The following is a 13,318-nucleotide window of genomic DNA, read 5'->3' on the forward strand; positions in this document are numbered from 1 at the left end:
ATTATATTATATTATATTATATTATATTATATTATATTATATTATATTATATTATATTATATTATATTATATTGACATTCCCCACTCTTTTGAGATGGGGTCTGTGTTAATGTTTTATTTCTGGAACAAAGATGTGAGAAAAATGATTTAAAGGGAGAAATTGCTTGTTTTGTGTTACCGGCCTGCAGTGACACCTGGATAACACCTGAGAGAGGGCTGGGGGAAAGGAGGGAAGCAAGGCAACACAAAGGACACCAAGTCTAGGCTCTGATCTAGGTGTCGTTTACTGAAAGTCAGGTTAACACTTAAATAGCAGGAAACTACAAGCAGTTTCTCATGGAGGCAATTTTTTCTTAGCCAAAACATCTGAGGGCTCACTTAAGGTTACACAGAACCTGCTGTCTGGTTACCATGGTTGCACGGAGTTTCTCAGGGTCAGAGCCCTCTGCTGTAGAATTGCCAGGGTCAGTCTCTGAGACAACAAACTTTAGATTATAGCCAGGGCCAAGAGGCCAAATTCCACTGCTCAGACGCATACTCCATTTTGCCATTAACTCCAAATGGGCTACCACAGTTTGAATAGGGTTTTCAGCACACGGCCCTTGCAAGGCTCCATCGCCTTTGGCAGGTGTGAAGCTCATAGCTGACAGGAGACAAAAGTGAGGAAGCCTAAGAAGCAGGGGCTCTGTGAGCGAAACTTTAAAGACTAAAAGAAAAAAAAAGTTAGGGGTCATCAAGATGGCTCAGCAAGATAAGGCACCTACCCCACAAGCCTGACAACCTGAGTTCTGTTCCCAGAATCCACGGAAGACAGGAGAAGAGGCATGCACTGCATGCACACACGCCTGCACACGCACTAATACACAAAAAACGGAGCCTAGGAGATGGTCCATGAGGGTGACGGCTGCTGTTCATCCAGCAGAGGATGAGGCCTATAAGAAAAATTCAAAGAAGCCTAAGCATTAAGAAAATAAGCAGGGGCTAGAGAGATGGCTCAGCAGCTACGAGCATTTGGCTGCTCTCCCAGAAGTCCTAACTTCAAGCTCTCAGGCTCACAACCATCTGTACTGGGATCTCATGCCCTCTTCTGGCATGCAGGTGTAGATGCAGATAAAGCATTCATATACAATAAAATAAATAAATAAATCTTTTTTGAAAAGGAAACAAGGAACTCAATTAAGAAATGGGCATGGAACTGAACAGAATATTTTTTAAAGGATTTTTTCAGATTTATTTTATTTTGTGGGTATAATATTTTTTAAAGGATTTTTTCAGATTTATTTTATTTTGTGGGTATGAGTGCTTTCCTGGCATGTATACATACCACATGCATGAGTGGTACCTAAAGGCAATGCTGAGCCTCCTTGTAGGTGCTAGGAATCAAACTCTGGGCCTTTGTAAGAACAAGTGCTTTTAACCACTGAGCCAACTCTATGGCCTCACAAACTTGGTAAAATTTTCTTCTCTTCTTCTCCCTCCCCCTCCTTTGTCTTCCACTTCCTCTTTTCAATTTTTTTGAGACAGTGTTTCTCTATGTAGCCCTGGCTGTCCTGGAACTGTAGAGAGGCTGGTCTGAAACGCACAGAGATCCATGTGCCTCTGCCTCCCAACTGCTACAATAAAAGGCATGAGCTACCATGTCTGGCCACAGAAAAAAAGTTAATTACATCTTTATTTTTATATATTAATTAGAGTTTATTCATCTTATATCCCAGCTGCAGCTCCCTCCTTCATTCCCTCCCATGCCCCTCTCCAAGTCCACTGATAGGGGAGATCCTCCTTCCCTTCCATCTGATCCTAGCCTATCAAGTATGATCAGGACTGGTTGCATTGTCCTCCTCTGGGGCCTGGCAAGACTGTTCCCCGCTCAGGGGTTGGTGATCAAAGAGCCAGCAATTAAGTTCGTGTCAGATACAGTCCCTGTTCCCCTTACTAGGGTACCCGCTTGGAGACTGAGCTGCCATGGGCTACATCTGTGCAGGGGTTCTAGGTAATATCCATGAATGATCCTTGGTTGGAGTATCAGTCTCAGAAAAGACCCCTGTGCCCAGATTTTTTGGTTCTGTTGCTCTCCTTGTGGAGCTCCTGTCCTCTCCAGGTCTTACCATCTTCCCCTTCTTTCCTAAGATTCACTGCACCAGAAAATTTATTAAAGAAGAAATGCAAATAACTAGAAAACATTTTAAAAGGTGTTCAACACCTAGCTACCAAGGAAACGCAAATTAAAATGACTTTAAGACTCCATCTCACCCGAGTCAGAATGATTATGATTAAGAAGACAAATGATCTTTTCTGGTTTCCACCATTTGCCTACAAATTTCATGATTTCCTTGTTTTTAATTGCTAAGTAGTATTCCGTTGTGTAAATGTTCCATAATTTCTGTATCCATTCCTCCATTGAGGGACATCTGGGTTGATTCTGGCTATTACGAATAAAGCTGTTACGAACATGGTCCTTGTTGTATACTTGAGCATATTTTGGAAATATGCCTAGGAGTGGTATAGCTGGATCTTGAGATAGCTCTATTCATAATTGCCTGAGAAAATGCCAGATTGATTTCCATAGTGTTTGTACAAATTTACATTTCCACCAGCAATGGAGGAGGGTTCCCCTTTCTCCACACTTCTCCAGCATGTGTTGTCACTTGAGTTTTTGTTCAAATGGTGGGAACTAGAAAAGATCATCCTGAGTGAGGTATCCCAGAAGCAGAAAGACACATATGGTATATACTCACTTATAAGTAGATATCAGGATAATCATACTAAAATCTGTACATTTAAAGAAGCTAAGCAAGAAGAAGATCCTGGGTAAGATGCTCAATCCTCATTCAGAAAGGCAAATGGGACATGGAGAAAACAGGGACTAGGACAGGCACCTACCACAGAGGGCCTCTGAAAGACTCTTCCCAGCAGGGTATTAAAGCATATGCTGAGATTCATAGTCAAACTTTGGGCAGAGTGCAGGGAATCTTATGAATGAGGGGGGAGATAGAAAGACCTGGAGGGGACTGGAGAGCAACAGAACAAAATATCTGGGCACAGGGGTCTTTTCTGAGACTGTTACTCCAACCAAGGACCATTCATGGATATAACCTAGAACCCCTGCTCAGATGTAGCCCATGGCAGCTCAGTCTCCAAGTGGGTTCCCTAGTAAGTGGAACAGGGGATGTCGCTGACATGAACTCAGTGGCTGGTTCTTTGATTACCTCCCTCTAATGGGGGAGCAGTCTTACCAGGCCACAGAGGAGGACAATGCAGCCAGTCCTGGTGAGACCTGATAGGCTAGGATCAGATGGAAGGGGAGGAGGACCTCCCCTATCAGTGGACTTGGGAAGGGGCATGGGAGAAGAGGGAGGGAGGTCGGGATTAGGAGGGGCTGAGAGAGGGGGAATATAGCTGGGATACAAAGTGAATAAATTGTAATATATAAAAAATATATTAAAAAATGAATTGAAGTCATATTTAAACAAACAAACAAACAACAACAACAAAAAGAAAACAAATGATGCAGTTTAGTAGTGACACACACCTTTGATCCCCAGCACTCAAGAGACAGAGGCAGGTGAATCCCTGGTCAAGGCCAGCCTAGTCTACATAGTCACAGCCAGGACTACACTAAGAAACCTTGACTAGAAAAAACAGACAAACAAACAAACACAAAGATGGAAACATATGCTGAGACCCCTAGCCAAACATGAAGCAGAGCTTGGGGAATCCTGCAGAAGAGGGAAAGAAAAGAAGACAGAGAGGCCAAAAACACAAGAAAACACACAGAACCAACTGGGTCCATAGGGGCCCACAGAGACAGACCCACCAACCAGGGAACCTGCATGGAACTGACCCCAAGGTCACATACATTACAGTTGTGTAGCTTAGTCTTCATGTGGGACTCTTAACAGCATGTGCAGGAGCTATCTCTGATTCTGTTGCCTGCTTTTAGGACTCTTTCCCCTTACTGGGCTGCCTCCTCAAGCATCAATAGGAGAGGATGCGCTTAGTCTTACTGCAACTTGATATGCCAGGGTTGGTTGATATCCAAGGAAGGCCTCCCCTTTTCTGAAGAGAAACGGAGGAGGAATGGATGGGGTGAGGGAGCTGGGAGAAGAAGAGGGAGGGAAAACTGTGGTTAGGATGTAAAAATAAATGAATAATACTCATTCATTTGAATATTATTTGAATACTATTGAACATTATTTGAATGTTATTGAATATTATTAAATATTATTAGTGAATGAATAATATGGGATTTAAAAAAGAAAGAAAACAAATGATGACACTGGCAAGACATAGGGAAAGCCAACTGTGTATCTGACACTAGTGGGAAAGTAAACTGCTGCAGCCACTGGGGAAGTCAGTATGGAGGGTTCTACAGAGCGAAAACTAGAGCTACCACAGGTATAGCGTTTCTGTGCTCCACACTGTACTTGCACAACCATGTTCATTGCTGCTCTATTTAAAGCAGCTAGGAAATGAATTCAATCCAGATGTTAATCAGCAGATGAACAGGCAAAAAAAAAAAAAATGCAGTATGTACTAACAACAAAATATTACTCAGCTGTATAGAAAAATAAAATCATGAAATCTGCAGGTATATATGGATAGAACTGGAAAGAATTGTACAGAGTGAGGTTAACTCAGGCTCAGAAAGACAAAACCCATGTTTTGTTTTATCTTTAAAAAAATTCATTCTTTTAAATTTTGTAAAATAATTTACATAATTTTATTTAATGTGCACTGAATGTGTGAGGATGTCAGACCACCTGAACTGTAGTTTCAGACAGTTGAGCTTCCATATGGGTGCTGGGAGTTGAACTGAGGTCTTTTGGAAGTGCAGTGCTCGTAACCACTGAGCCATCTATACAGCCCCCAAATTTTTGTTCCTTTTGTTGTTTTTGCTTTTCAAGACAGGGTTTCTCCGTGTTGTCCTGGGAGGCTGGCCATGCCTCTGCCTCCCAAGAGCTGGGATTAAAGGTGTGTACCACCAGGCCCTGCTTTCTTTCACATCTTATCTTCAAATCTTTTGGTTTGTGTGTTTAACTTGGCATAAATGGAAGTCAGAACACTAGAAAGGGGCCTTTTATGGGGGAGGGGCCAGGAGAGGGGCTGTAGATTATAGGTAAAAAAGAATAGTGAAGTGGAATGCTGGGGGGCAGTATAACAGCATCCCAGCCCCTCAGTAGGCCCCCAGACCTTAGCACAACTTACTCCATGATGGAAGTACCATTCAGGCTGCAATACTCAACATGTAGACCACAACAAACACCAGCCAAAACTAAAACAAAGGCCTAACCCATCAAAGTCCATAGTTCTGGGAAAGTCTCTAAATGTATTAGCCTTGCTTTTTGGCTTCTGTAGTTCTGCTTCTAGCTAACCACTGTTCTCGTTAACTGATGTATGGCAACCCAGAACATAGTTTTTGTGCTTAAAAGCTCGCCCTGAAGAAGGCTTTTGCTACACTGGGATACAGAACACCTGGTGTAGCTGCCAGCTGGCTAATAAAGACTTCCTGCTGGCTTAAACCCACGTCTGAGCAGTCTTCTCTGGTGAATACTGCACAACAGGCAGAAAGGCTGAGGCAGGGAGAGGTGCAGGAGTATGGGGTAATCAAGAAGCAAGGAACATTCAATAATCCCTTGTTCTCAGCACTTTGACCAGTTACATGTCTTCCCATTAACGGCTGATGACTGCAGGGGTTTTCTCCCTGGTGTTGAGGTCTACACTAGTCTATGTGAATTAAAATAAATATTAAGGAAGTTTGATACCATGTTTATTTATCAAGACAATGGTAGAAGGTTCCCATCTAGGGCCTATGACTTCCCCAGATGTGAGTTTTTGGTCAGGTTTGCATAACCAAGCATGAGTTCCCTTTTGTGAAACATGCCTCAAATTCAACCCTAAAGTAATATCCTAAAAACATTTCTCTGTAACATTCATGCCACTATTTCACGAGCGGGCACAACAGGCCAGGTAAGTTGGTATTGTAACACACAGGGTTTTCTGTTGGGTGTTGTCATTGGTGGCTTTCCTCACTTAGAAGCCTTGCAGACTGTCTAGCTAGGAGAGGAGAAATTTTCAATTAGTTCTAGTTTGATTATTCACTGTTCTTCCACCACTATTGTTTTCACCAATAAGACCATCTAGTTTTGAAGCTCAGGAGTGGAGAAAGTATTCTTGTTCCTGACTGTAGTCCAAATGCTTTCTTTCCCATTTAAAATGTTGCTGTAGGTATGTAATATATGCCTTTGCTATGTTGATATATGTCCATATATTGATGGTTTCTTCAGAACTTTTTAACATTTTGCTTTTATGGAGATGATTACATAATTTGTACTTTTTAATTTACATATATTTAACCATCCCTACATTATCAGATAAAGCCAATTTGATAATTTTTTTGTGTGCGTGTATGTGTTTTCTCTGCTTTGGGTATCTCGGTGATAATACTAGTGTCAGAAAGTGATGGGCAGTGTTCCTTTTCTATTTTATGGAAAAGTTTGAAATATATTTGTAGTGATTCATTATAATGAAGAGATCTCTTATAACTCTAAGAGACTGGAACTTTTGTTGTACCTCAAATTTTGAAGTAAAACACTCTCTCTCTTGGGCAGAGCGCAAGGAGTCTTATGGAAGAGGGGATGGGGATAGAGGGACATGAAGGGGACAGGACCCCCACAAGGAGACCAACAAAGCTACAGGATCTGAGCCTAGGGGGTCCTGCAGAGACTGATGCACCAATCAAGGACCATGTACAGAGGAGACCTAGACACCCTGCTCAGGTGTGCCCAACTGGCAGCTCTGTCTCCATGCAGATCTCTGAGGGGAGCAGGGGCTTCCTCTGTCATGAACTTGGTTTCGTGATCTTTGATGGCAATGGTGGAGAACTCTCCCTTTCAGTGGACTAGGGGAAGGGGAAGAGGGAGGTAGGGTGAGACTGAGGCGAGTTGATGGAGGAGGATTCAATCAGGATATATAATGAACACATTGTGAAAAAATAACATTAAAAGAAAACTTAACTAAAAAACAAAAAAACACACCTCTCTCCTTAAAAAGAATTCTAAAATTTGTATGGATATTCAAAAACCCACAGTAAAAATATAAACCATAAAAATAAGGGATTCCAGCTGGGTGTGGTGACACACACCTATAATCCCAGTACTCAGAGGCCAGGTGGATAGATCTCTGTGAGTTTGTGGCCAGCCTGGTCTACAAAGGGAGTCCAGGACAGCCAAGGCTACACACAGAAATCCCATCTCAGGGGGAAAAAAAAAAAAAAAAAAGACTTGCTGAAATCATACAGATAATATAAAACAGATCTGCAAACATGTCCAAATTGGGGCAGATCTGTAAGAATGCCCAGCATCTTAGTCTGGGGGAGGGTTCCAACCAGTATGGTGGTGAAATCTAAAACCTTTTAGAATTATGTGATTAGGCAACATACATTTGTTAGGAGTAACACATATATACAGAGTATATGTGAATACAATTTTACTGGAGTGTTCAGTAGTATTAAGCCAAAGTTATCTATACCAAGCCTACTACAAAATACAATTAAGTCATTACATTAATTTAAGTTTTTATTTCTGTATCTCACTGTAGTGCTGTGACAACAAGACATCTGTGTACCAGAGCACACCTACATCAGCAGTGAGGTGTAACTCCTCATTACACCACTGCTAGGGTATCAGCATTTCATATGAGACATAAGCATATAAGACGGCCACACCAAATAATTTTCTGTTTTTTTCCTTAGATAATCTTATTTTTTTTAAATCAGTAATACTTTATCAATCTCACTGTTAATAGATCTATAAATGATCTGGGTGATAGGATGTGTGGGGATCATTCAACTGTGTTATACTGTAAGAGCAGCTAGAGTAATTGCACACACATCAATAAGGAACTGTCACCGTAATTAAGGGCTAGTTATTGTTAGTTGCACAATGATGAAGTTCTTTTGAAAACAATAGCCCACTTATATGTGAAAAATGCCCTTTCCACTTGTACAGAAGAAAAAGTATTCAGAAAGTTATTTTTGGCCTTGCTATGTCAAAAAGTCAACTGTACAAAGATCTACGTTAAACCTAAAATTATAATTTTAAATGTCTATTAAAAACAAAAATGTCATGCATTTTATTATCAATTATGCAGAGGCTTTAAAACTGTTGCAAGACCATATAATATATATTAGCTTTTATACTGCTAATGCACAACTAACAGCAAACTTGATTAGATTAACGAATTTGTCTTAATTACACCTTTATATATCACACTAAATAGACAAATGCCACAAGATCTGCAGAAACACCCAGTTCTGAGCACTCAAATGGCAGGGTAGCTTTTTGTATTGTAATCCTTCACATACAGAATAACAAAAGGAAAAATCCTGCAGTTTCACGTTACAAAAAAACGTACTGCCGTAAAATATTAAGGGGTAAAGGATATTATCTATAACACAAAGAACTTACAACTAGTGTCAAAGCAAACAAAACTTCTAAATAAAAGTATCAAAATACACTGAGCAACTGAAGCACAAATCCTGCATTAAATACAGTAAAGATTTAATAACACAATGCACTAGTTAATAAAAGACACAAAAGTACAGGGAGCAAGGTCAACCAGTAAATAAAATCAAAATAATGGGGGAAAAAATGAAACCACTATATTTCCCCTAGTCTAATATTTTTCTGGTGTCTTTCCATCCATATAATACCTAACACTGTACATTAAGTTTTTACTATCATAGAAAAACTTGGTTCTTCTATGAAACTCTTTATATTCTTGATAAACCTTTAAAGTAGACATTATTATGAATGGAAAACAGCCTACCGGCACCTATTTTAACACTGAAGATTTACAGAAACTTTTTAAAAGTTATCATAATCCTTTTTGTCTTTTTTGCCCTCAGCTTCAAATCCGTCCACTCCATCACTATCCCTTCTTCGTTTCCTGTTGTTGTGGATGTTAAAACGTTGATTCATTTGTGGTAATGGGTCCATTCCTAGAACTTTGTGTATCTGACGGAATGCGAGGAGTCTCAGTGCAAACTGCAAACAAAGTTAGAATACAGAATTAATTTAAAAGTCAAAACATTCAGGCAGGCCTAGTAGTGGACGCCTTTAATCCCAGTGCTCAGGGAGGCAGAGACAGGTGGAACACTGTGAGTTTGAGGCCAGCCTACTCTACAAAGTGAGTCTATGACAGCCAAGGCTTCACAGTGTGCTAACAAAAGCCTGTCTAAACATGTATAGGCATGTGATGAATTATATAGAAGGCAGAACTGTTAAACATGTAAAACTGGTAGAAACCAACAAATAGAGCTGCAAAATATATACTACTACAAACTTACTGTGCCCACTAATATGTATGGTACAAGCCTGCTTTTACATCTGGACACTGTGAATAAAAAAATTCTTACTCTGAGTGGTGGTGGCACACACTTTCAATCCCAGTACTTGGGAGACAGAAGCAGGTGGATCTCTGAGTTTAAGGCCAACCTGGTCTACAGAGTGAGTTTCAGGATAGCCAGGGGTACACACAGAAGCCTTGTCTTGAATCTCCTGCCCCAAGGAATTCTCAGAAGCATAAAAGGCAAAATATCTGATTCTTATTCATAACTTAATCAGGGGGAATGAGCACATTTCATAAATTTACTGACTCAATAGCCTTAAAATTTTATACAATATTTTCATTAACAATTCTTACCTTTAACACTAACCTAAAAGGGAAAAACACCCATCTTTTAGTGTAGGATCACTTAAGTCTTTTGATATATATGTGTCTTTAAGTCATTAGCTCACATACAGATCTAATTTTTTTCCTACAGATCAGTCAGCTACCTCAAGACCATTTTGTTGATGATTTGTCCTTTATTAAATATAAATTCCCTTATATATATTTAATAGTTCAGTTTTAGGCTCTTTGATTCCAAAGGCTTATCTGTGTCACAATTATATCTGTTTAAATATCTGTTGTTTTGATAGCTGGAAGTTACTTATGTTGGCACTAATCTTCAATTCCAAATAAAAAATTATCTCTAAAGAGAGAGCACAGAGGAGGGAGTGAGGGAGAGAGAAAGAGAAAGAGTAGAAGAACAACAACGAGAGAGAGAGATATGTAGCTCTGGCTGATATAGAACTCAAACTAGGCTGGTCTTGAAGTTTTTTGTTTTTTAGTGTTTTTTAAGGGGGAGGGTGTGTTTTCAGAGAGGGCTTTTCTGTGAAGCCCTAGCAGTCCTGGAACCCAGAAATCCACCTGCCTCTGCTTCCCAAATGCTAGGATTAAAAGCATGCACCATCACTGTCAAGACACTGGCTCAAAAACGAAAAGAAAAACAAAACCCCAAATCAACCAAACAACCTCCTGTTGAGTTCCATTACCTAATGGTAAATGGTAGCTTCCACCACACAGTGTGGCTTTCAGTGCTGCTGTTCAGACTCACAATTCCTGTAATACCTCTCTCCCTATTTTGGGCTGGGGTATACAATTCAGGATCTTAATTATGCTGAACAAGCCATTGTCATTGAGCTACAAGGTACCATAGTGAATGTATCTCTAATGCAGCACATTAAAGAATTCTGCCATATAAGCGGACAGTAATTAGTGGCAAATAAAATTAGGGGACTGACAAATTATTCCTAAAACTTTGAAAAAAAAATTTATTTATGAGTGTGAGTGCCTGCCTGATGCCAAATAAGGCCAAGAGGGTGTCAAATCCCCCAGAAATAAGAGTTACAAGTGAATGTGAAGCAAACCTGGGTCTTCTGCAGGATTAGCTAAATGCTCTTAAATACTGAGCCACCTCTCTAGCCTCAATTTCGGAACTGACACAACCAATTACTTTGTGTTTATTTTTGCAGTGCTGGGACAGAGCCTGGGAGAAGGGGCATTTTGTGTATGTTAGGCAAGCACATTACCATTGAGCTCCATCTCTAGCCTCTTAAGGACCACTGAAAGATCCATTTCTTCTCTGGGGTAGAGTGGCTAGCGAGGAAGAGATTAGTTTTATAAATGTTACCCTGATAAAGGTATTGGACACAACTATAGGAAAGAATTAGAATGACTGAGGCTCTGTCTAAGACTCACTCTTTTAAAAAAACAAAAACAAAAAAACAACCACTAGATGCTCAAAAAGGACAGTTGAAAATTGCAGGCTAGCCTGGACAACACAGCAAGGCCTCATGTCAAAAGGAAAAAGAAAACAACAAAAACTCTCTCCCAAACCAATCACTGAATTAGAGACAACCAAGAATAAAGCTGATCATTAAAGGAAAGCAAGCATAGCCTCAACCAGAGAGAAAGGAAGTAAAAACACTAACATAAGCTAACATAACATACACGATACATAACCAAGAAACTGAAAATTACATCAACATAGAACCCACTCAGATTTCACCAGTTATGAATGTGCTCATTTGTGTATGTGGACTCGTAATCCTGAGATTCTACTGTGTATGAAGTCTTACAAAATGGATCCACCATCACAATCAAAATACTGAACTATCCCATTTACCTAAGACAACTCCTACAAGAACCATACCAACCCCTTTCCTATTCTAACTTCTCTGCTGTCTACCTCTGTAACTTGTTATTTCACGAGTGTTATAAAATCAGTAGCTCCTTCACTTATGAGGAGCTTTTAGAAAAAGGGTCTCAAAGCCCACACTGGCCTTCTCCAGATCTCTCCTGCAGCTTTCTCTCTAGTGTTAAAGAGAACAAGCCTATGAAGCTATAGCCAGGTGTCTTCATTTTTAATAAAGGCTAAATTTCAGACAACCTCTTAAATTTGACCATTTTCTTCTAGTTCATTTAATTTTTTTCCAATTATGCAATGTCAAATTTCAAATGCCTGATTCTATTCTCAAATTTCTTTTCCCTTAAATTTTCAACTAATTCCTGGTTCTAGAAAATTAAAGGAAGGCTGGGTGTGATGGCACATGGCTTTAACCCCAGCACTTTGGAAGCAGAGGCAGGCAGATCTCTGTGAGTTTGAGGCCAGCCTGGTCTACAAAGCGAGTCCAAGACGCCAGGACTACACAGAGAAACCCTGTCTTGAAATTCACAAAAAAAAAAAAAAAAAAAAAAAAAAAAAAAAAATTTACTTAGTATTTAAGAAATGGACATCTTACAAGTCTGTTAACATATGTGTAATACTTTTATACTATGGTTTTCTTTCAGTTCATTTTCTAGCATAACAAGTTAATCTTGGTACATCTGAAATCACAAATTATTCTTATCATTATAGACAACAAGCCCTTAAGACTAACACTCGTTTATCTTGGAATGGAGTATTACTAAGAGACACTACATTTGTTCTCTAATTCAGTATATTTCTGGATAATAAAAAAATAGCCTCAATATAGAAAACTTTCATTCAGTAAGTCCATTTTCTTCTAAGTGATAACAGTGATGATTTTTTCATAAACTAAATGCTGTCTGAGATGGTAGAGCTGTCATAAAATGCAAAGGAGCCAGACTCTTTTGAGTTCACAGTTGTCTTTGCTATAGAGAAAGGTGCCAAAAAAGGGCAAAACTTTGATAATATTTAAAAGCACATTTCACTCCAACATAACCAGAGACTTTGTGACAATCCTGATACATAGCCTAATAGTCACATTTAGTGAGGTGTTTAATGTTGAAAATTCTGTGGTATATATAAGACAAACACACAATTATACAACAGTCAGATTCACTCACATAATTATTTAAAATCCTACCAGTTTAAGGTAAATCTTTTTGTTTGTTTTTAGAGATAGGTTCTCACTGTTTAGCCCTGGTTAGCCTGGGACTTACAGAGATCTGCTTGCAAAGATCTCTGAGGTGGTAGGATTCAATGTGTATGCTTTATCCCTTCTGGCAAGGTAAATCTTTTTGTTTTGTTTTTCTCCAGACAGGGTTTTTCTATGTAGCGTTGGCTGTCGTGGAGCTCAGAGATCTGCCTGTTTTGAGCTTCCCAAGTGCTGGGATTACAGGCATGGGACCACCATCACCAGGCAGTAAAAATCCTTTAAAGACTTACTTCTGAAATAAGTATCACAACGGCTAGTACACAGTTATTACATGTAAAGAAACAATTATAAAACCTCCAAACCATAAGGACAGTAATCCAACAAGAATTCAATTACCTGTGCACTGGATGTAATGTCTTCACGCTGTTGGTCAGTCATTGTTGCCAAAGTATCAAAGGGATCCTTTTCACAAGGATCCAGAAGTCCAGGGCTGCCTATAACAATCATTGTAAAGACATAAAACCATTAATAACATTACCTACTTGGGAAAGTAAGCCACTTATTCAATAAAGAAGTAAACTTATTTTTACTCA

At 39.5% G+C, this 13,318-nt stretch overlaps 1 protein-coding gene across 4 annotated transcripts in view; it reads right to left on the reverse strand.

Moving 5' to 3' along the window:
* Positions 1-7,561: 7,561 nt before the first annotated feature.
* Positions 7,562-13,318, reverse strand: part of Zfr (zinc finger RNA binding protein) — a 66,503-nt gene continuing 60,746 nt past the window's right edge. For all 4 annotated transcript variants that reach the window (XM_055601019.1, XM_055601017.1, XM_055601020.1 and 1 more), the window contains 2 exons: positions 13,122-13,219; positions 7,562-9,044 (listed from right to left, as the gene is read on the reverse strand). In XM_055601019.1, the coding sequence (XP_055456994.1) occupies positions 8,865-9,044; positions 13,122-13,219 (278 nt within the window). In that variant the 3' untranslated portion in view covers positions 7,562-8,864. The remainder of the gene's footprint in view (positions 9,045-13,121; positions 13,220-13,318) is intronic.

The sequence above is a fragment of the Psammomys obesus genome, unplaced genomic scaffold (assembly GCF_907164565.1).
Source record: "Psammomys obesus unplaced genomic scaffold, mPsaObe1.curated_primary_1811, whole genome shotgun sequence".
Classification (NCBI taxonomy): domain Eukaryota; kingdom Metazoa; phylum Chordata; class Mammalia; order Rodentia; family Muridae; genus Psammomys; species Psammomys obesus.